A 22,820-nucleotide genomic window follows, 5' to 3' on the forward strand; every position below is an offset into this window, starting at 1 on the left:
CCAGCATCACAAAGGGCCCAGCCCAGGTGACTGTGGCCACGCCTGCAGCACCTAGGTGGACGGCGAAGCAGTGAAACAGTTGTACTCGTTGGCTCGTGGTCACTGTTATCTAATAACTGTAAGTCACATTTTATCTGGGATTTCAAAGACTAAATCTATAATTTCCTCTTAACAATATAAATTTAGTTGAGTGTTTTGTGAGCCCTCTTCTGTTTCAAATCCAGTTCTTTGACTATTGACACACCATCACAGTCTTACTGGTACAGGTACAGGGACCTGTACCAGTGTATCCAGCAGAGGGCATTAGAGTTCTTAGACATCAGCTGGGTACTCTAAAACACACCCTCCAACAGAGATAGAAAATAAGCCCTGGGTATCATTTTCAATTTTCTAGCAACCATATTTAAAAAGTGAAATTAACTTTATATTTCATTTAAAAAGTGAAATTATATTTCATTTAACTCAGCATATCTAAAATATTTTAATGTAATCAATATCTGTGAATTACTAATGAGATCTCTTTTTGACACTAATTCAAAACTCACTGTGTATCCAGTTACAGCATATCTCAATTTGGATGCTAACTTTTCATCAGGAATACTTGATCTGTATTTAGATTATGTAAAATACACAATTGAAAAACACAAATTCATATCCAAGTTGTTCCAAAGATACTTAAACACAGTTAAAAGTTTTCCAGTAACTGAATTGAATATCATGTTTTTTTGTTTTTTGGTTTTTTTTGGGGACAGAGTCTTGCTCTATCACCAGGCTGGAGTGCAGTGGCGCGATCCTGGCTCACTGCAACTTCCATTTTCTGGTTTCAAGCAATTCTTCTGCCTCAGCCTCACAGGTAGCTGGGACTACAGGCACGCACCACCACACCTGGCTAATTTTTTTTGTATTTTTAGTGGAGATGGGGTTTCCCCATGTTGGCCAGGATGGTCTCGATCTCTTGACCTCGTGATCCACCCACCTTGGCCTCCCAAAGTGCTGGGATTACAGGCGTGAGCCACTGTGCCTGGCACTGAATATCAAGCTTTAAGTTTAAAATAAAACTCAGTTCCTTAATCATGCTAACCTCTTTTCAGATGCTCAAAGGGCTTGTGCATCTACTGCTACTTCCTGGACAGTGCAGCTCTAAGTGATCTGTTTTTACATGCTTTATGATCCAACGATACGTAATCCCATTAGTAACTAAAGTATTGGCCAATAAATTACTCCTAGGCATACATTAAACATTCACAATACTGTGCGGCCGTGTTTAACTTGTGAGCAAGCAGTGGCAAAACCTCCTATAGGAAAACATGACCACACCTCATTCGTGCCTTTGTAGAGCTAAGCAAGATGCTTTAGATCAAAAATTGCCTTGAATTATTTACTTTCATTGTAATCTCTCCTCCAGGCCTTTCTGTGTTTTGATAGAGTTCGTTTGAATTGACTCAATAAATCATTTTGTTTGCTGCAGAATTCCCAAAGGAGAACATTCAGATCCATATACATGAGATTCCTGCTGCATTTAGCCATACATTTGCCAGACTTGTGGGGTCGTTTATTCCTTGTGAAAGCTCAAGTACAGCCCGCAGGGAGGTTTTCAGCTGACCTGGTCGTGTTGAGGTAATAGAATTTAGAATTTGGAAAGCGGGTGGGTACTGGTCTTTACAGTTAACACAACCTAGAGTAGCCCATGCCATACTGGGTCCATGCCATACTGGGTACATTGAGCTAAGTCAGTTATTTGGCAAGGAGTTCTTGTAAAAGACTACATGGCTAAGGTGAGTGCTGATAATTGAAAGGAATTTGTTGACCCACTGAAAAGATGAGAGTAGATGAAACTACCGAAGTCATTCTGCCTGCCCCTGTTAGTTGGCTGGGTAAGTTGTTTTGCCCTGGTGGGCTGTGAGCTTTATCTTCATGTTTAAAGCGTGTGTACTGGGGACCAGGGGCCAGGAATGATGTAATCGGTGTAGGTCATTGTCAAGAAAACTAGAAAATGAAAATATTCAAAGGAAGTAAGGTGGTGTAGTGAAAACCTGTCACCCTGGCCTATTGATATTCTGTTATGGTGTTTCTTAATATGTCCCAGGCTATACCTATATAGTCACTCATAGTAAGTGTGTGTTTGTCCAGTGGTAGGAGTGGCCCGAAATATTACATCTTTTCCACCATCAATTGAAACAGCTACTTTCTCCACTACATTTCTTTTTTCTTTTGTTTATTTATTTTGAGATGGAGTCTTGCTCTGCTACCCAGGGGGAAAGCAAGAGTCTTGCCCTCACTACAACTTCTGCCCCTGGGTTCAAGCATTTCTCCTGCCTCAGCCTCCCGAGTAGCTGGGATTACAGGCACACACCACCACGCCCAGCTACTTCTTGTATTTTTAGTAGAGATAGAGTTTCACCATATTGGCCAGGCTGGTCTCGAATTCCCGACCTCAGATCATCTGCCTGCCTCGTCCTCCCAAAGTGCTGGGATTACAGGCATGAGCCACCACACCCGGCCTTCCACTTCATTTCTAATTGCCACATTCTCCCTAACTCTGAAAGCTCATGTGCTTGGTAACAGTTTGGCCTGGTTTTAAGCATTTTCTCTGGGGTGTACTGCAGTCCTTCACCCCTCCCTCCCCCTTTTGTTTTGGTCATTATTCCCTGAGGTTGAACAGAGTGTCCACTTCCCCTCACCCCACCCTACCCCACCCTCTCCACACACAGCCATAGTTGTTCAGGGTTTTTGAAAACCAAAAAATGCAAGAGTGGGCCTTGCTCCCAGCCCAGGCCTCCCAGGTCGCAAGTGAGTCTGATAACTGTGCAACTGTCTTTGCTGGGAACTCAGGTTTTATTGTCTTTCCAAAAATAATCACATTTTCCTTAAAAAGAAAAGGCTTTGTATCTCTATGTCCAACTTATGACCCGCATAAGTTTTCACGGACTGTGTAATCAGTGTATACGCACAATTTGGTTCTTCTTTAACATTCTAATACTGAGCTTCCTAGTTATTTTTAATTGTCGCCAATAGTTATCAGATTAATGTACATCATTGTTAAACACTTCTTTGATGGTTGGCTATCTGCATTATTTCAGTATAGGGAATGGAGTGGCTATAAGCATCTTTTAGTATGGTTTAACAAACATTGATCTTTATACAAATACCTTCCCTGACACCCCTTTCCCCATTTTGAAACTCCCTGAGGTGCCACTTTCATAAGTGGGATCACTGGGTCAAAGTGATCAGTTTTATGTTTCTTGATGTGTCTTGTCAGGAGACCCATCTCAATAAGGGCCCTTTGCTACCACAGTGAATCTCCATGTGAATCCACTCCAGGATGGCCACAATGAGATTTCAGTATCACATTAAACCTTGGCTTCGCATGAAGTTAAGCTCAATCTTATCAGCTGGCCTCTACCCTGCTCACCTTAAGATCCATTTCTCACTAGCGGAGCCCTTCTTTCCTTCCCTCTGCCGAGAGAATTCAAGCATCTGTCCAGAATGCTGTTTTATGTAGTTAACAGTACAGAGAATAGCATCTATTACTTTTCCTAGGCCCACCTCCATTTTTTTAATGCATACTGAGGGCTGATTCTCAGACTTGTCCTAGCCTAAAGCCATGCCTGCTCACAAATTGCAGTCACGCACCGACATCTGGACTTGCTGCCCTTATCAGAAGTATTTCTGATTAAAACCAGAGAGCCAGAAACTAGAGAAAATAGCAAAGAACACCAGGATCAGATAACATGAGGAGGCTTAGTTTGATTTTCTTCTCAAGTATACAGCTCTGTGTACTTCTACTGAAAAATGTGTTCTGGATCAGTGCCATTAAAGGGGTGGCTGTATACCCTCTCTCTGCTTTTAAATCTATGCTCATTTTCCCTTAGCTGTCTTCTGGTCAGGTGCGCTGGATTTTCCAGAAGCCCATTCAGAACTTTTCCCCTTTTCCTCACTGTCCTATTTTTGCACCACTATGTACCCCTGGTAGTTTGCTGGGTCTGTGCCTTTTTACACCCTTCCAGGTACACTCCTAGGACTGGACATCCTTTTTTTTTTTTGTGGTGACAGAGTTCCACTCTTGTTGCCCAGGCTGGAGTGCAATGGCGCCATCTCCACTCACGGCAACCTCTGCCTCCTGGGTTCAAGTTATTCTCCTGCTTCAGTCTCCCAAGTAGCTGGGATTACAGGTGCCTGCCACCACACCCAGCTAATTTTTGTATTTTTAGTAGAGATGGGGTTTCACCACACTGGCCTCAAACTCCTGCCCACCTTGGCCTCCTAAAGTGCTGGGATTACAGGTGTGAGCCAGCACGCCCGGCCTGGACATCCTTTTTGTTCATCAGCAGAAATAAGGGTGCTGTGGGTGCAGCTCATCTCCTCGGCTAACCCTAGCAGCGGCTGTCCATCTCGCACTCTCCCCACCACACTTCCCTCTGTGCTGCCAGCAGCAGAAGGAGCACCTGCGATGCAGATAACTCCTTTGTTTGCCAACTTCAGTAGTTTCCCATCAGCTACAAGATCAAGATCAAGTTCCTGTCACCTGGCCCTGCCCACTCTACCTCTACACCACCCTATAGCAGCATCCAGTTCCTTGCTGTTCCCCAAACTTGTCAGGGCTGTTTGGAGCCTTCAGCCTGTACAAGAGCTGTGCCCATCTCCTGGAATACAACCTTTGACCACTTCAAATAATGACCATTTTTCTAGTTAACATTTACTGAGCACTCAACTCTGCTGCCTGTGTGCCAACCCTTCACACGCACCACCTCACTAATTCTCACAGCCCTGGAAGGTGGGGACCAGTGTCACACATGACCTTGGGAATATCACACAGATCAAGGGCTGGGCTCAAGGTCACACACATTCATGTGATGTGAGAATGTAACTCTTGGCCTCCCTGTGACACTTTCTTCTCTGGGTTTTCATTCCACCTTGCAGAGAGCACTCTGACTTACTGTAGCCTTCCATGTGTGCATCTCCCCTCTCTACTGTGAGCCCCTCAAGAGCAGGACCCAGGCCTTTCCCATCCCTGTCCCAAAAGCTAACCAGGAACAGAAACATGTAGCATATTGTTGACTGAAGAAAGTGCTGCATCCATGGTCATCCCTCATATCCTTTATAAATTTCTTATATATTTCATTTCTTTGTGGGAATTGCATCTTGAAGCTTTGTTTATAGCCATCTGTGTGGGTCCCTTAGGCTATGTGGCTGACTTTAATGCCACAGATATTTTTCCATTTCTGGCATGTAGCAGTGCTGGGCTTAGTATTTTAGAGATTATTAAAGAGAAGACACGGCCTGTGCCCTCCAATTGCAGAGATGAGACCATATGGGACATAGCCATTAAAGACAATACATTTCAGTATTTGCATGGAGAGTTTGATTATATAGCAGATGCACATTCTTTGGACTGATATACAAGGCCCTGCAAAATCTGATTCTAGGCCACTTTCCCAGTTTCATCTACTCCTCTCCCATGGACCCCCCACACCGCAGCCATACCGAGGTGCGTGCAGTCCTTGTAGCCCACCGTGCTTCCAGTGTCACCATCTCTTTGTAGGTGCTGTTCCTTTTGCCTAGAATACCTGTCTTCTTCCTATCTACCTGGCAGCTTCTTACTCGTCTTTTAGAACACCATCTAGTGCCAGTTCTTTCCCTTTTTTTTTTTTTTTTGCATGGCCTTTCCACATTTTTCTATAGTGTGACCCTTATCACATAAGTCGATTTTGTAAGTTTGCTCTGCCTGTTAGCTGTTAAGCTACTTGAGGTCAAAACCTGTGTCTCAGTGATGGAAAAATGAATGACAAAATAGAAATTGGATAAATGGAAAGGAAAGAGTGATGATCTAACATGGCTGGGGGTCAGTCGGGAATCACTTTCAATGGCCAGAATAGAGAGCTGTATAAAGTGACTTAGAGGCATTAGTGGCTCATTCGCATGTGGAATAAGCTTGGAAGTGGATGGTTAAGTGTTGGTGTGGGTGCCACAATATCATCAGGAGCCCAGGCTCTGCCACACAGCTTGACTGCCTTTAATGCGAGGCTTCCCTCTTAGGGTAACCTCATGGCTCAAAACAGTTGCTGGAGCTGCAGCCATCTTATCCATTCCAGGCAAGAAGGACTAGAGAGGTCAGTGGATAAAGAAAAAGCATACTTTCCCTGAAGGCAGCCTCCTTCAAACAGATTTCTCAGGGTCCTTTACCCAGGAGCTTCATCTTCATCTCAGGCCAGGATGTAGTCACATGATCACCTCTGGCTGAGTTCTGAAGAGAGATGTAAACATACAGTAATAAACATAGGTTATCTCCACATTTAATTTAAAATGGCATTGCTTTTCAAAACAGATTTTAGATCTAAATATACATTTCTCAAAAAAAAAAAGCCATAAAATGGCCAATAAGAGTATGAAAGGATGCTCAATATCATTAATCATTAGGGAAATACAAATCAGAACCACAATAAGACATAATTTTTCATCTACTAGGATAGCACTAGAGTCAAAAAGACATAATAACAAAGTGCTGGCAAAGAGAGAAATTGTAACTCTCATAACGCCACTGGTGGGACTGTGAAATGATACAGCACTCTGGCAGGCCCTCACAAAGTTCAACACTGAGTTACCATATGACCCTGCAATCCCACTTCAGGTATATACACACAAGAGAATAAAAACATACCCCCACACAGAAGCTCGTGTATGCATATTCACAGCAGCACTATTCATAATAGCCAAAAAATAAGAATAACCAAAAAGTCCTCCATTAACAAATGAGTAGATCAAGAAGTTGTGGTATATCCATACAGTGGAATATTATTCTGCTATAAAAAGGAATGAAGTATTGATACATGCTATAACATGGATGAATTTCAAAAACATTATAGCAAGTGAAAGAAGCCAGTCACAAAAAACATAGGTGATGATCTTATTTTTATTTAATGTCCAGAACAGGCAAATCCATAGAGACAGAAACTAGATGAATGGTTGCCTGAGGGTGAGGGGAAACAAGGAGTGACTGATGCTGGGTTTTGTGTGGAGGCAATAAAATGTTCTAAAATTAGATACTAATGGTTGCATAACTCTGAATATACTAAAAACCATTGTATACACATTAAAAAGGGTGGATTGTATGTGAATTATATCTCAGTAAAGCTGTTCAAGAATTCAGCTTTTATCTGTAAAGCATAGCTTCAAAATTAACCTCAAAAAGTGAACTGGGGGCAGGGGAGACAAGTTTCCCAAACCAGTTAATATTTCAAGACTTGTATTAGTTATCTCCTTCTTCTCATTTGAGTCCTGACTTTAAAAGAAAAAAATCTGCCCGTCACAGTCAGGGTCAGATCCCTCTGGCTGATCGCCCAGATGACTGGGATCTGAGTGGTTTCTTTGTCCTACGGACTTATCATTTCAAAAACAAAGCTCTTTTTTCCAGTCTGCAAAGCTGAGGAAGAGAGATGCTAGGGGGTCAACAAATAGTTATAGGAAGTCACTTTATCTGCAGACCAGCAGGTTGCTAGAAGGGTTTGCTCTATGGGGCTCATGTTCCTTGGAGATTTTGTTACTGATAGATGGGCAGAGGCAGGTCAGGGGCCATGGTGTTTGGAAAGTAGCGTAGTGTTTGGAAAGGCCTCAGTGCCAGAAGTCTGCATATGGGTGACTCCCAACCAAGAGCTCTGATTCCTCAGCAGAACAAGAAACATGATAGCCTTCTCACCACTGGGTGGGCATACGAGCTCATGGCCATGAGCCTGCCCCATAAACACTGAATGTGGGCACCAAGCAGGCTGTCCTAGAATGGCAAACTTGGGGTGGCTCCAGTGGGGACAGAGTTTGAAAAGGGAAAGGGAGCATTGTCTAGTGGAAAAGAAGACGTAGGTTTTGGCTGGAGTGGTTGTCAGGATAAAAGGTGGTTGAAGAGATAGTTGGACGGCTGCAGTCACTGACAAGTGTGGTCAGAAGCCTTGAGCCAGCAGCTCTCCTTGGTGAGTGGGCTGGTTAGAGCTGTTGGAGTTGGACAACAGGAACAGCCTGTTGCATCAAGATGCTGACGATGGCCATCAGCAGAGAGGACAGACCCCCCCCCCACCCCTCCTGCTCTAAGTCTCCCTCAGGTTGACCTTTGCTATGTGCTCTGGATTTTTGAGTCTTTCACGAAGGCTCACGCTCTCACAAAGTCCCTCGGGAATTACAAGAAACAAATCGTTTTTGTGTAGCATAAGATGTGACTAGTTTTAATTTGATATATTGTTAAAGACTACTATCAGTTCCTTTTGATCAGAAAAATGAAACTTTTGGGATCTGGTTACAAATCCTGACAGTGCATTTACAGGTTTTTCTAGCCATTTTTGTGCTCATTAAATTGTTATTTATGCTTCGTCTCTTCAACCAGTGGTCTATTTTTGGTTAAGTTAAGAAGGTAAAAATAAAGCACAATGTAGAAATATGTCAGGGTGAAAATTACTGTAGTATTAAAGTAGAAAAATATTTATTGTAGTCCATTGATTTTTCAGGCACGTATTTTCCACACTTTAACATCTCTGAAATTGTGATATGTCTTACAGTCAATGGCAGCTTACATTCATTTTTCTCTTATAAGATGGTGCATCTTTTGATCAATAATGTCTTGGATTTGATGAAATCTGGCAAGTTATATTAGTTATTGAGCTTTGAAAATGCATTGCCTCATTCTTTCCTGTCTGCCCTCAGATGTACGTGTTGGATAATTCCATGCCCATCCTGGCATTGCAACCAGGAGTTTCTGCATTCCTTGCCTCCAGAGAGAACCAGTGAAACATCTTTTTGTTCTTGCAGGTTCTTATCAATTGACCACAAGTAGATCTTCCACCCTCAGATCTCTAACTACAAAAGGTGCAATGGGACCTTTCCCTCTTCCCCAGCCCTTCCAATACCGCAGCCCCCCCAGGGTCCTATACCCAGTTTGTGTGACTGTCCTTGAAGCTTTCCTGGAACCATACTTATCACCAGACCCTTCCCAAAGTGACTCACTAACACTGATTTCTCTGATGCTGTCTCTGGGTACGTAAGGGAGGAGGGACATCCCCTTGCCCTACTGTGGGGAAAGTGACTAACTCTTTTCTTGTCCTTTCCAGATAGGAACCACTGGCTCAATGACCTGTAAGGGCCATTTCAGCACATCCATTCTGTTTATCTCCAAGCCTTCACCATAGGGAAGAACTTTTGCTCTCGGTCACCTCTCAGAGAGCTCTCTTTATAGCTGAAGATCTCCCTCATGAGTTACGTCAAGAGTAACCGAGAACTATACCAACAATACACAGCCATGGCCCCCAAGCTACTGGCCCACATCTCCAAACTCCTCACGATCTGCCATAATGCAGGCATTTCTATACCGAAGGGCATCAGAAACATCTTTGAGTTTACTTGGGAAGAGCTCATCAGCGACCCTTCAGTGCCTACCCCCTCTGACATCTTGGGCTTGGAGGTCAGCTTTGGAGCCCCCACGGTGGTGCTCATGGAACCCACCGTTGTGCAGGTCCCCACACTGAAGAAGCCATTACCTCCCCCACCAGCAGCAGCACCATGTCCAGTGCTGCCAGCAACCACTAGGGCAACCAAGCGCTCCACCCGGTCTGCCACCATGGCCCATCAGGTGCCCACCCACCAGGAGATCCTAAACAGGTTTCAGCAGCAGTCCATCCACCTGCTGACAGAGCTTCTCAGCCTGAAGATGAAGGCCATGGTGGAGTCTATGTCGGGTAAGGCCCAGATGTTTGTGTGTGTGCCCACCACATCCACCACAGACAGGCATCTCAGAGCCACGTGCTGGGAACATGTGGCAACTGTGGGTCTGCTGTAGGAATTGGATGCCTTCCCTCTACGGCTCCTGGAACCATCCTGTCCTCCCTGTTCTCCCATTTTTCCTGCTATTGCCCCAGTTTTGCAGAGCCCGGATTGGAAGGTTAGCAGTAGAAATGGTGCAAGGTCAGAAACACTAAGGGGTAGTGTTTTTGAGAATGATACTGAGGTAGGGAGACAGCACCCAGGTCCAGGTGGCATGTGAAGTTTTCAAATCAGGAGGGCCAATTGGGAAGTAGCCAGACAAAGCCCAGTAGAGCCAGAACGAGGGAGAGTTATAAGAACTGGGTTCCCAGGCTGGGCACGGTGACTCATACCTGCAATCCCAGCACTTTGGGAGGCCAAGGCAGGAGGATCATGAGGCCAGGAGTTCAAGATCAGCCTGGCCAATATGGTGAAACTCTGACTCTATTAAAAATACAAAAATTATCCAGGCATGGTGGTGTATGCCTGTAATCCCAGCTACTCTGGAGCCTGAGGCAGGAGAATCACTTGAACCCGGGAGGTGGAGGTTGCAGTGAGCCAAGATTGCGCCACTGTACTCCAGCCTGGGCGATAGAGTGAGACTCTGTCTCTAAAAAAATAAATAAAAAAATAAGAACCAGTCCCTTCAAGGCAAGGGCATCATCCCAGGATCAAGGCCAGGACCTAGAGCAGCACCAGTGATTGAGCCTTCTGTATGCTGTGTCATTTCAGAAAGCAATAGCATCAGTACCCAGGCCTATGGGTAGGAAGAGAGACAGGCAAAGGGAGGAAAGCAAAGCAACACCTGAAGGGTCCTGAGAGCTTAAGAGCATTTCACAGTGGCCACCCACACGCCTGCATACCCTAGGAATAGCACTCCACTCCATTCTTCTTTCCTGGGCCGTTTACAGAGGCCCTTTTCAGGAAGTATTAACCCTGTGCTAGGAGGGACATGTGTTGCTTTCAATCATTGCTTTAGTGGGTGCCAACCCCTTGGACGTCACCAGGCGCTTTGTGGAGGCCAGCCAGCTCCTCCACCTCAACACCAAGGAGATGGCCTTCAACTGCCTGATGGGCACAGCCGGGAGAAGTGGCTACAGCAGTGGACAGCTGGGGAAAGGTGGGTACCTGAGCTTCAACCCTTAGGTGAGAAGTGGAAACAGTATCAATAAGAATGCAATGGAAAGGCAAAATACCCAGTTTGAAGGTTTGACGTTTCCAACAGTTGAGATGGTTGTGGAGCAACAGGGATTTTCAAATGCTACAGGTAAGTGGGTGAATTGGTGCAATTCCTGTGGAGAGTGGTTTGGGGGTATCTGCTTGCTGGACAATGGCTGCGCTTTACAACCCAGCAGTTCCTCATAGAGGTCGTTCCCTAGAGCTTTGCTCTCAAGCTACTTGCAGTGAAGGACTCATGTTTAAAATTTTCAATCTGTCTTGGACTGACCCTTTTAAACACATGATAAATGTCACAACAGTGTCAAGTTGCTACACAGGCCACTCAGTGCCCACCTTCAGTTTTTGTGCTCACCTGATCATGGCCTATGTGGGTCAGTGCCAGTCAACAGGCTAGACGCAAGTCACATAGCCCAAGGGAAGCTCACACACATATTCAAGAAGTCATACAAGAATGTTTATTGCAGGCAGGCATGGTGGCTCATGCCTGTAATCCCAGCATTTTGGGAGGCCAAGGCAGTAGGATCCCTTGAGTCCAGGAGTTCAAGACCAGCTTGGGTAACAGTGAGCCTCTGTCTTTAAATTAAAAATAAAAAAAGAATGTTTATTGCAGAATTCCTTGGAATGACAAAAAATTTATCAGAGTGTTTATCAATAAGAGAAAAAGATATAAATTATGGTCCATTTAGACAGTGGGACATAATCAATCACGAAAATCAGTGAGGCACTAAAACATACATATTCAGAGAGAGAAATCTCCAATAGTAGTATTAAAAAAAAAAAAAAAAAAAAAAAAAGAAGCTATGGAAGGATATTATTTTTCAAAGTTTAAAAGCATGTAAAGTAATAATATACCATTTATAGGTACATTAAAGTGCAAGTATAAAAGCACGAAGGGGGAGATTCGCGGAAGTGATCTCTGGGTAGCGAGAAGGGGAACAGGATCTGGAAGAGAGCAATCAGTTCAATTGTGTCTGTAATGTTCTTTTGTTGCCATTTTCTCACCCAGTACACCTCTCCCTGCCTCTCTCTCTCTCTCCTCTCTCTCTCTCTCTCTCTGTGTGTGTGTGTGTGTGTGTGTGTGTGTGTGTGTGTAGTGAGAACACAAGATATACTGCCTAAGCAAATTTCAAATGTACAATACAGTGATATTAACTGTAGTCACCATGCTATATATTAGTTCTCCAGAACACATTCCTCTTATAACTGAAAGTTTGTACTCTTTGACTAATATCTTCCCACTCCCCTGCTGCCACCCTCTAGTCCCCACCAACCACCATTCACTCTCTGCTTCTATGAGTTTGACCATTTTAGATTCCTCATATAGGTGAGATCATACAGGATTTGTCTTTTTTTTTCTGGTATTTTTATTCAGCATATAATGTACTCTAGGTTCACTCATGTTACAGCAAATGGCAGGATTTCCTTTTTTGTAGCTGAATCGTATTTCTCTCTCTCCCTCTCTCTCTCTCTCTCTCTGTGTGTGTGTGTGTGTGTGTGTGTGTGTGTGACGTTTTCTTTATCCATTTATCCTTTGATAAACACTTAGCTTGTTTCCATATCTTGGCTATTGTGAATAATACTGCAGTGAGCATAGAACTGCAGATATCTCTTTGAAATACTGATTCCTTTTCTTTGGATAAATACCCAGAAGTTGAATTGCTTTATCATAAGGTAGTTCCATTTTTAAATTTCTGAGGAACTCCATACTGTTTTCCATAATGGCAGCACCAATCTACATTCCCACCAGCAGCACGCAGGTTTCATTTTCTCTATACTCTTGCCAGCACTTGTTAGCTTTTGCCACTTTGGTAATAGCCATTCTAACAGATGTAACGTGGTATCTCATTGTGGTCTTGATTTGCATTTTTCTGATGATTACTGACATTGAGCATTTTTGTCATATACTTATTGGCCATTTGTGTCTCTTCTTTTGAGAAATGTCTATTTGGGTCCTTAATCCGTTTTTAAATCAAGTTGCTTATTTTTTCGCTCTCTAATGTTTTATATCTTAAGCTCGGTGAATACACAGGTGTTCGTTCTGAATGCCTAAAATTACTCACTGGTGAGAGACTATAGGGAAGCATAAAAAGATTATATCTCCCAACCATTTGCCCTCACCTGTAGAGTCAGTCCCCATTCAAACTCTTTCCCTGCCCACTGAGTCAGTATCTTTGTCAGGCTCCCCTGATGGTCAGATATTAAACATCTGATGATATACACACACAGTGCAAATAAATTGCATAGAAAAATTGCAGATCTTGGGGAAAAAAATGTAGCATTTCATGCAGTCAGTGAAAGTGATGCTGGAGAGCCGCAGAATGCCCCTCCGCCGCCCCTGATGGCTGATGGGGTACAGTGGTACTAACCACCTGCTGCAGAAGGGAAAACCGAAGACAGCATCATGACTCCATGGAGAAAGGATGTTTGGGGTATCAAAGAGTTAAAAATAAAAAGCAGTAAAGCTCTTGAATAATTTTGCGAAAGGCAAATATGAAGGGACTTATGTTTTATTGCCATGATGCAATCATTCAGGAAGAAACCACACTGCCTCGAAAAACCCAGCAGTCATTTTTATTTTCTTTATAAGACTTAATGTGTTCTTAGAGTATCAACTAATTTTAAAAAATACAAGATAAAAGGTTATTTTGATGATTTTGGATTTCTTTTCTAAGACAGAGTTGTGATAAAACACCCCTCTCCCCAGTGTTTATCATGAAATGAAGATCTCTGTTTTAGGGGGATTTCTGCTGCGCCCGTTTTGTTTAGGATCAGCTAGGCTTTGAGGCCTCGAGTTATGCTGTAATTATTTGTGCAGGTGGTGATCGCCAGACAAAGAGCTCTGTACCTTGCATGCTATTTTGGGGCTTAGAGATCTCCCTCATTTTGGGGCACACCTGCTAAGTAGTCTGTTGCACATGTATGAGAGTCCCATGACAGCTATCAGGGTAGCTCCAGCCCAACCCTGGGGCCTCACATCTGCCTGAGCCACTCCTACCTGAATAGTGTCCTCACCTTTAAAAGGAAACCGGTCCTCACCACTAACACTCATAAAGCATTTCAGCATTCTTTAAGGATGAGGGAGGCGCAGTTGCTTCTGGCATCTCCTGTGGGCTGTGATTCATCTAATGGAGGAGAATGGGAACAGAACTAAGCCGAGCTGGGGGCAGGGAGCTTTTTGGGTGATCTCTGCATCTTGTTGTCCTGCTGCGAGAGCACCCCTCTGCATCGCACTTTGTCCTGTGCTGTCCTGTGCTGAGATCGCCCCTCTCCATCACACTCCCTAGCAAGCCTCCCTGTCTTGGCACTTGCCAGTGCAGATGCTCCCCTCTTTAAATAAGCCTAGAGTTTAAAGACAAAAATGTAAGTAGCAAAACAAAAATGAAAGAGTGATCCATTTCTTTTGGAGAAACATTCATTCATCCTAAAAGGACTTTACTTAGATAACTCTCCTGGGGCATAAAAAAGAAGAGTCAAACTCTGATGATTTGCTTTGCATGAATTGTGTTTTTCTGGACCACCCTCTTATGTGAGGTAGAACAAAGCTGTAACAGGTTTAGAGTATCTCTCTTTTAAAGTTGTGACCAGGCTGGGCGTGGTGGTTCATGACTGTAATCCCAGCATTTTGGGAGGCCAAGACAGGATCACTTGAGGCCAGGAGTTCAAGACCAGCTTGGCCAACATGGTAAAACCCCATCTCACACACACACACACACACACACACACCCCCACCCACCCACCCACCCCAAAACCAGTTGGCCAGCCATGGTGGCACATACCTGTAGTCCCAGCTATTCAGGAGGCTGAGGCAGAAGAATTGCTTGAAGATGGGAACCAGAGGTTGCAGAGAGCCAAGATTGTGCCACTGCACTCCAGCCTGGATGGCAGAGTGAGACCGTCTCAAAATAAAAAGCTGTATCCAGAATATCCCCTGTGCTATGTAGTCTTCCCTCATGTCCTGGCACCCATGAGCCCTGGCTTGTCACTGAAGAGAACCAGACTGCTCCTTTCTTTTTAGTTGATGACAATATTATTATTAATAATGCAAAAAAGAGGGGCCGGGCACAGTGGCTCACGCCTGTAATCCCAGCACTTTGGGAGGCTGAGGTGAGCATATCATGAGGTCAAGAGATCAAGACCATCCTGGCCAACATGGTGAAACCTCGTCTGTACTAAAAATACAAAAATTAGCCGGGCATGGTGGTGTGCATCTGTAGTCCCAGCTACTCGGGAGGCTGAGGCTGGAGAGTCATTTGGTCCCAGGAGGTGGAGATTGCAGTGAGCGGAGATTCACACCACTGCACTCCAGCCTGGTGACTGAGTAAGACTCTGTCTAAAAATAAAAATAAAAATGCAAAAAAGAGAAAGCCATCTTTATATAAGAGCTATTTTTCACCTTCTCAGTTTCCTTTGTGGTTCCTGTGCTCATATATGGATATATTTTTTTAGGGTATTGCAATTTCTCTGTTTCTCAGTTTCTTTTACTTGAGTACAACTATTTTCTAAATTGGCTATATACTTAAATAATTGTCATTTTGAGTAAGTACAGACTCCTTTTAATGTTCATGTTCCACATTTACCTAAATGCTTAGGTTTCCAGGCTTTTTTGTTATTTGTATGATATGCGCTGTAATAGGCAACTTTATGCATGTGGCTTCTTATTTCTGTTGTATTTGGTTAACTTTCCAGGGGGAGGGATTATTGGAGCAGAGATCTCAGTATGTATATGGCCTTCTTCTGAATCACACTTAATTTGGATTCTCTCTACACAAACAGGGTTGATGGGCTTTATTCTTTCTTTCCCATTACTGGCTATTGTTAGTTCTTTTCATTTCTGTCAAGGTAGAATGTCCTAAAAGTTGTTCTAATTTCAACTTTTGGATCACCAGAGATGATTACACTTGTGTTTTATCATCCAGTGTGGAATCTCTATAGTCTTTGTCCGCTCAGGAGGTCAGGTTTGTCATTTTCTTTTTGTATTTGAATGAGCTGTGATGAGTGAATCATCTAACATTTTCTAACAATGGTTTCACGCCTAACCAGTGAAATGACTATATTTGGGGGAAGAATAAACAGATGATTTGGTGAGGTTTGTGTAAGAATGAACAATATTTTCCACTACCCATAAGCGTGCTACATTTTATTTCTTAAGTGGCCAGATATCTACTGATTCTATACAAGATGGTGTGATTCTTTAAGAGACTGATATATTATTGAAGAAGCATCTGATTTCTGTGGCCTAGATAAGTAAGAATAGATGATTCTTAATTTCCTTCTTGCTGGCCCAAGGTTTATCCTCTCGACCTGGTGCAGCACTGTTATCTGTCTTTGCCCTTGGAGTAATATCACCTTTTTTGGCTGCTTGCTGTTCCTTGCTCCGAGGTCCCTCTCGAGAGTTGGGGAAGAGGAGCACTGCAGAGGAGAACTGTAAAGATTACCCCTAATTGCTCTGAGCCTACTGATGCGTTGTAAAATCTCCTTCTTCCAAGATCTAGGTGTTCTGTAATAACGCAGCTCTTTACAATATCTGACTCACTGTACTACTAGAACGAGAAACCCATGTTACATTTTTTGCTAATAAAATAAACAATTGAAAGAAGAATCTCTCTCTCTCCCATTCCAGAATTTCTCACAAACATGTCTGCCATTGGGGTGAACTCACCTTACCAGCTGATCTACCAGTCTTCCACAGCCTGCCTGAGCTTTTCTCTCTCTACTGGAAAAGAAGTCAAGAAAAAAATAGGTAAAAATGGTTCCCAGCAAGACCTTGTGGCCAACCATTGGTGGTGGTGGTGGGTTAGGGAATAGAAGGTTTCTGTCTAGTCTGTGCAGGTGTGGGATGGTTTGATTGAGTCTTCTGATTGGAAGGATACGTGGCGGCTCTGCCTGGAGATCTGACAGCTGTCCACACAGATTTGCTGATGGAAATGTTGTCACAGCTCAGCCCCATCACTGCATAGCACAGGCTCATCATTTCAGTTTGTGCATGCCCTACATTCTCAGCGATATGGCATCCCTCCCCAGGACAACACCCCACCAAATCCATCCCTTCTACCCCCTACAATATCCCAAACTCACCCCTCTGCTCAGACAGCTCTGTCCAGTCACACAGCAAGTGGGGGAACTAGTATCTGAACGGAGGTATTTGGAGTCCAAACCTGGCAGACCTCAGTTGCACATTCCAAATTGGGCAAGTTTTTGTGGGCAGGAAACAGACAAAGAAGATAACCCTTGTTGTACTGAGGAATACACACAGGAGAGGCTTCAAGGAGAGAACGGGGCAGAAGAAGGCAACCAGTGAAACACCACCTGCTCAAGAAGAAGCTCAGAGGGGAGACAGGCTGGGGCTGCAGAAAGCAGGGCAAGGCCTGGCAGAACTCCTAGGCCTACCCTGCTAGCCATGACAGAGGGGTCGTTGGGACAGGGTAGGTAGGAGAGGACTGTGTTCCTGAAGGTGGTGGGAGGGTGGACGGCAGGCAGGAATGCTCAAGCTGTCCAGCTGATTCCCACAGACACTAGAAGTAAGACTGGAGGCCAAGGAGCTTGGATTTTCTCCGTGTCCCCCCCCCCCCGGCTGGCTGTGTGACCCACCTAAAAGGGGGATGGTCATCGTGGGTGTGCCTTGTATTGCATTACTCACCATATCAAGCTGATCCTATACTCTTGCAGTGAGTGAACAAATGGCTACTCAACACTTGCTAACTGTCAGTCTGTATACCAAATGCTGGGGATACAGACGTGGACTCTGAAGACAGAAAATGCCTTTGAGCAAGGAGCTGACCCCTGCTTCTGGGCACAGAGTAGCTTCAGTGGCCGCCTCTCTTTCCTGACTGCTTTACTTGTGTTGATGTTCTTCATCTCATTGTGGTGCAATAACCCACAGCACCATTGCCAGCACCCCACTGCATGTGCACCTGGCTTGGTACTCCATTATCATGTGCCCCCCTGAGCTGGCCCTAGATCTGGCCCTGTGATCCCACAGTCAGTTTGAGGAAAAAGAAAGTACCCTCAAGACCCATGGTGATTTAATGCGTTTTTCGTCCTAATGAACCTGAGGGTGACGTATTGGGCGAGGTTGCTTCGAAGCAAAAGTTAAATACAGAAGTCCTCCTTATCCAGGGTTTTCCCTTTCTGTGGTTTCAGTTATCCATGGCCATCTGTGGTCCAAAAATATTAAGATATTTTGAGGCAGAGAGAGAGGGACCACATTCACATGACTTTTTTTAATTTAAAATTTTTGTGGGTATAGTAGGTGTATATATTTATGGGTTACATGAGATATTTTGATACGGGCACACAATAGTCACATGAAGCTAAATGGGGTGTCTGTCACCTTTAGCATTTATCCTTTGTGTTTACAAACAATTCAATTGTACTTTTTTATTTATTTAAAAATATGTAATTAAATTATGTTTGACTATAATCACCCTGTGTGCTATCAAATACTAGGTTTTATTCATTCTTACTATTTTTTTGTACCCATTAACCTTCCCTACTCCACACTACCCTTCCCAGCCCCTGGTAATCATCTGCTCTTTATCTCCATGAGTTAACTGTTTTAATTTTTAGCTCTGATAAATGAGAACATATGAAGTTTGCCTTTCTGTGTCTGGCTTATGTCATTTAACATAATGATCTCCGGTTTCATTCATGTTGTTGGAAATGCCAAGATCTCATTCTCTTTTTATGGCTAACTCTATTATGTATATGTATCACGTTTTCTTCATTTGTCTCTTGTTGATGGACACTTAGGTTGCTTCCAGATCTTGGCTATTGTGAATGGTACAGCTGTAAGCATGGGAGTGCTTAATATCTCTTAATTTTACTGATTTCTCTTCTTTCAGGTATATACCTAGGAGTGGAATTGCTGGATTGTATGGTAGCTCTATCTTTATTTTTTTGAGGAACCTCCGAACTGTTCTCCATAATGGTTGTGCTAATTGACATTCCCTCCAACAATGTATGAGGGTTTCCTTTTCTCTGCATCCTCACCAGCATTTGTTGTTGCCTGTCTTTTAGACAAAAGCAATTTTAACTTGGTAAGATGATATCACCTTGTAGTTTTAATTCGCATTTCTCTGACTATCAATGATGTTGGGCACCTTTTCATATACCTATTTGCCATTCATATGTCTTCTTTTGAGAAGCTTATTCTTGTTGGCACAAAAAGTAAGAGAAATATCTATTTAGATCTTTTACCCATTTTTCAATCAGATTATTAGATTTCTTCCTATAGAGTTGTTTGAACTCCTTATGTATTCTGGTCATTAATCCTTTATCAAATGGGTAGTTTGCAAATATTTTCCCCCATTCTATTGGTTGTCTCTTGACTTTGTTGATGGTTTTCTTTGCTGCGCAGAAGCTTTTTAACTTGATGTGATCTGGTTTGTCCATTTTTGCTTTGGTTGCCTGTGCTTGTGGGGTATTACTAAAGAAATCTTTGGCCACTCCAATGTCCTGGAGAGTTTCCCTAATGTTTTCTATTAGTATTTAATAGTTTGTGGCCTGAGTCTTTAATCCATTTTTATTTTATTTTATATATGGTGAGACATAGGGGTCTTTTGTTTCAAGAATTTTTTTTCATTTTCTTCTTAATTTCTTCATTGACCCACTGGTCATTTAGGAGCATATTGTTTAATTTCCATGTATTTATGTAGTGTCCAAAATTCTTTTTGTGAGTTCTAGTTTTATTCTGTTGTGGTCAGAGAAGATGGCTGCTGTTATTTCAGGGGATTTTTAAAAATATGTTTTAAGACTTGTTTTATGACCTAACATATGATCTATCTTTGAGAATGATCCATGTGCTAAGGAAAAGAATGTGTACTTTGCAGCCATTGGATGAAATGTTCTGTAAATATCTATTAGGTCCATTTAGTCTGTAGTGCAGATTAAGTCTGTTATTTCTTTGTTGATTTTCTGTCTGGAAGATCTGTCCAATGCTGAAAGTAGGGTGTTGTTATCTCCAGATATTATTTTATTGGGTGTTTCTCTTTCTGTAGTTCTAATAATACTCGCTTTATATATCTGGGTGCTCCAGTGTTGGGTATGTATGTACGTATATATTTACAATTGTTGTATCTTTTTGGTGACTTCTTTATTATATAGTGACCTTCCTTGTTTCTTCCAATAGTTTTTGTTTCAAAATCTATTTTGTCCAAGTATGGCTACTCCTGCTCTTTTTTGGTTTCCATTGGCATGTAATATCTTTTTTTCATTCCTTTATTTTTCAGTCTATTTGCATCTTTATAAGTGAAGCATGCTTCTGATCATTTGTTCTTGTTTTTCATCCATCCAACAATTGTATGTCTTTTGATTGGAGAGTTTAGTCCATTTACATTTAATGTTATTATTGATAAATAAGGATTTACTCCTGCCATTTTGTTGTTTGTTTCTCTTGTTGTTTTGTAGTCTTCTCATTCTTCTTTCCTTCCCTCTTGTCTTCCTTTTACTGAAAATGATTTTCTCTGGTGGTATGATTACATTTCTTGTTTTTTATTTTTTGTGCATCCATTATGTCTTTTTTTTTTTAATTTGAGGTTACCATGAGGCTTGCAAATACTATCCTATAACTCATTATTTTAAGCTGATAACAACTTCATACTGTTTGCATAAACAAAGAAACAAGTAAAAAGAAAACTAATAAAACTCTACACTTTATCTCCCCACATTTTTATTGTTTCTATATTTATCGTATTGTACTATATCTTGAAAAGTTGTTGTAGTTATTATTATTATTACTATTATTATTTTGAGATGTAGTCTTGCTCTATTGCCCAGGCTGTAGTGCAGTGGCACATCTTGGCTAACTACAAGCGCCTCCTACTGGGTTCATGCGATTCACCTGCCTCAGCCTCCGAAGTTGCTGGGACTACAGGTGCACATCACCACACACAGCTAATTTTTGTATTTTTAGTAGAGATGGTGTTTCATTATGTTGGCCAGGCTGTTCTCCAACTCCTGACCTCAAGTGATCTGCTCGCCTCGGCCTCCCACAGTGCTGGGATTACAGGTGTGAGCCACCACACTGGCCTGTAGCTATTATTTTTTATCAGTTCATCTTTTAATTTTTCTACTTGGGATAATAGTAGTTTATACACCTCAGTAGCAATGTTGTAATATTCTGGTTTTCTCTGTACTTACTATTACCAGTGAGTTTCATACTTTCAGATTATTTCTTATTGCTCATTAACACCTTTCTTTCTGATTGACCTACTCCCTTTAGCATTTAATGTAGGAGAGGTCTGGTGTTGATGTCTAGGAAAGTCTTTATTTCTTCATGTTTGAAAGATATTTTCACTAGATATACTATTCTAGTGTAAAAGGTTTTTTTCCTTCAGCACTTTAAATATGTCATGCCACTCTCTCCTGGCCTGTAAGGTTTCTGCTGAAAATTCTGCTGAAAAGTATTGGGAGCTCCATTGTATGTTATTTGTTTCTTTTCTCTTGCTACTTTTAGTGTCCTTTTTCAGGATTATTGACCTTTGGGAGTTTGGTTATTAAATGCCTTAAAGTAGTCTTCTTTGGGTTAAATCTGCTTAGTGTTCTATAACCTTCTTGTACTTGAATTTTATATCTTTTTCTAAGTTTTGGATGTTCTCTGTTATTATTTCTTTGAATAAACTTTTACCTCATCTCTTTCTCTACCTTATCTTTAAGGCCAATAACTCTTTAAATTTGCCCTTTTGAGGTTATTTTCTAGATCTTGTAGCCATGTTTCATTCTTTTTTTTCTTTTTTTTTTTTTTGAGACAGAGTTTCGCTCTTGTTACCCAGGCTGGAGTGCAATGGCGCGATCTCGGCTCACCGCAACCTCCGCCTCCTGGGTTCAGGCAATTCTCCTGCCTCAGCCTCCTGAGTAGCAGGGATTACAGGCACGCGCCACCATGCCCAGCTGATTTTTTTTGTATTTTTAGTAGAGACGGGGTTTCACCATGTTGACCAGGATGGTCTCGATCTCTTGACCTCGTGATCCACCCACCTCGGCCTCCCAAAGTGCTGGGATTACAGGCGTGAGCCACCGCGCCCGGCCCATGTTTCATTCTTTATTCTTTTTTCTTTTGTCTCTGACTGCATATTTTCAAATAGCCTGTCTTCAAACTCACTAATTCTTTCTTCTGCTTGATAAATTCTACTATTAAAAGATTCTGACTCATTCTTCAGCATGTCAATTGCATTTTTAAATCCAGAATTTTTGCTTGATTATTTAAAATTATTTCAATCTCTTTGTTAAATGATAGAATTATGAATTCTTTCTCTGTGTTATCTTTAATTTCTTTGAGTTTCCTCAAACCAGCTATTTTTAATTCTCTGTCTGAAAGGTAACATATCTGTTTCTCCAGGATTGGTCACTGGTGCTTTATGTAGTTCATTTAGTGAAATCACGTCTTCCTGGATGGTCTTGATGCTTGTGGATGTTCATCAGTGTCTGGGCATTGAAGAGTTAGGTATTTATTGTAGTCTTCACAGTCTGGGCTTGTTTGTACTTTATTTTCTTGGGAAGGTTTTCCAGGTATTTGAAAGGGCTTGGGTGACGCAATCTAAGCCATATCTGCATTAGGGGGCACCCCAAGCCCAGTAACATTGTGGTTCTTGCAGACTCAGAGAGATACTGCCTTGGTGGTCTTGGATAAGATCCAGAATTCTCTAGATCACCAGACAGAAACTCTTGTTCTCTTCCTTTACTTTCTCCCAAACAAATGGAGCCTCTTTCTGTGCTGAGCCACCTGGAGCTGGGGATGGGATGACGAAGTACCCCTGTGACCACCACCAGTGGGACTGCACTGGGTGAAACCTGAAGCCAGCACAGCACTAGGTCTTGCACAAGCCCTGCTGTAACTACTACCTGGCTACTGTCTATATTTGCTCAAG

At 42.5% G+C, this 22,820-nt stretch overlaps 1 protein-coding gene across 1 annotated transcript in view; it reads left to right on the top strand.

Annotated features, from left to right (window-relative positions):
- Window positions 1-4,271: 4,271 nt before the first annotated feature.
- Window positions 4,272-22,820, top strand: part of CUNH3orf20 (chromosome unknown C3orf20 homolog) — a 98,587-nt gene continuing 80,038 nt past the window's right edge. The window contains exons 1-3 of the mRNA XM_017505054.2: window positions 4,272-9,713; window positions 10,757-10,897; window positions 16,577-16,696. Coding sequence (XP_017360543.1) covers window positions 9,230-9,713; window positions 10,757-10,897; window positions 16,577-16,696 — 745 coding nt within the window. The 5' untranslated portion in view covers window positions 4,272-9,229. The remainder of the gene's footprint in view (window positions 9,714-10,756; window positions 10,898-16,576; window positions 16,697-22,820) is intronic.

This window comes from Cebus imitator, unplaced genomic scaffold, assembly GCF_001604975.1.
Source record: "Cebus imitator isolate Cc_AM_T3 unplaced genomic scaffold, Cebus_imitator-1.0 Scaffold332, whole genome shotgun sequence".
Classification (NCBI taxonomy): Eukaryota; Metazoa; Chordata; class Mammalia; order Primates; family Cebidae; genus Cebus; species Cebus imitator.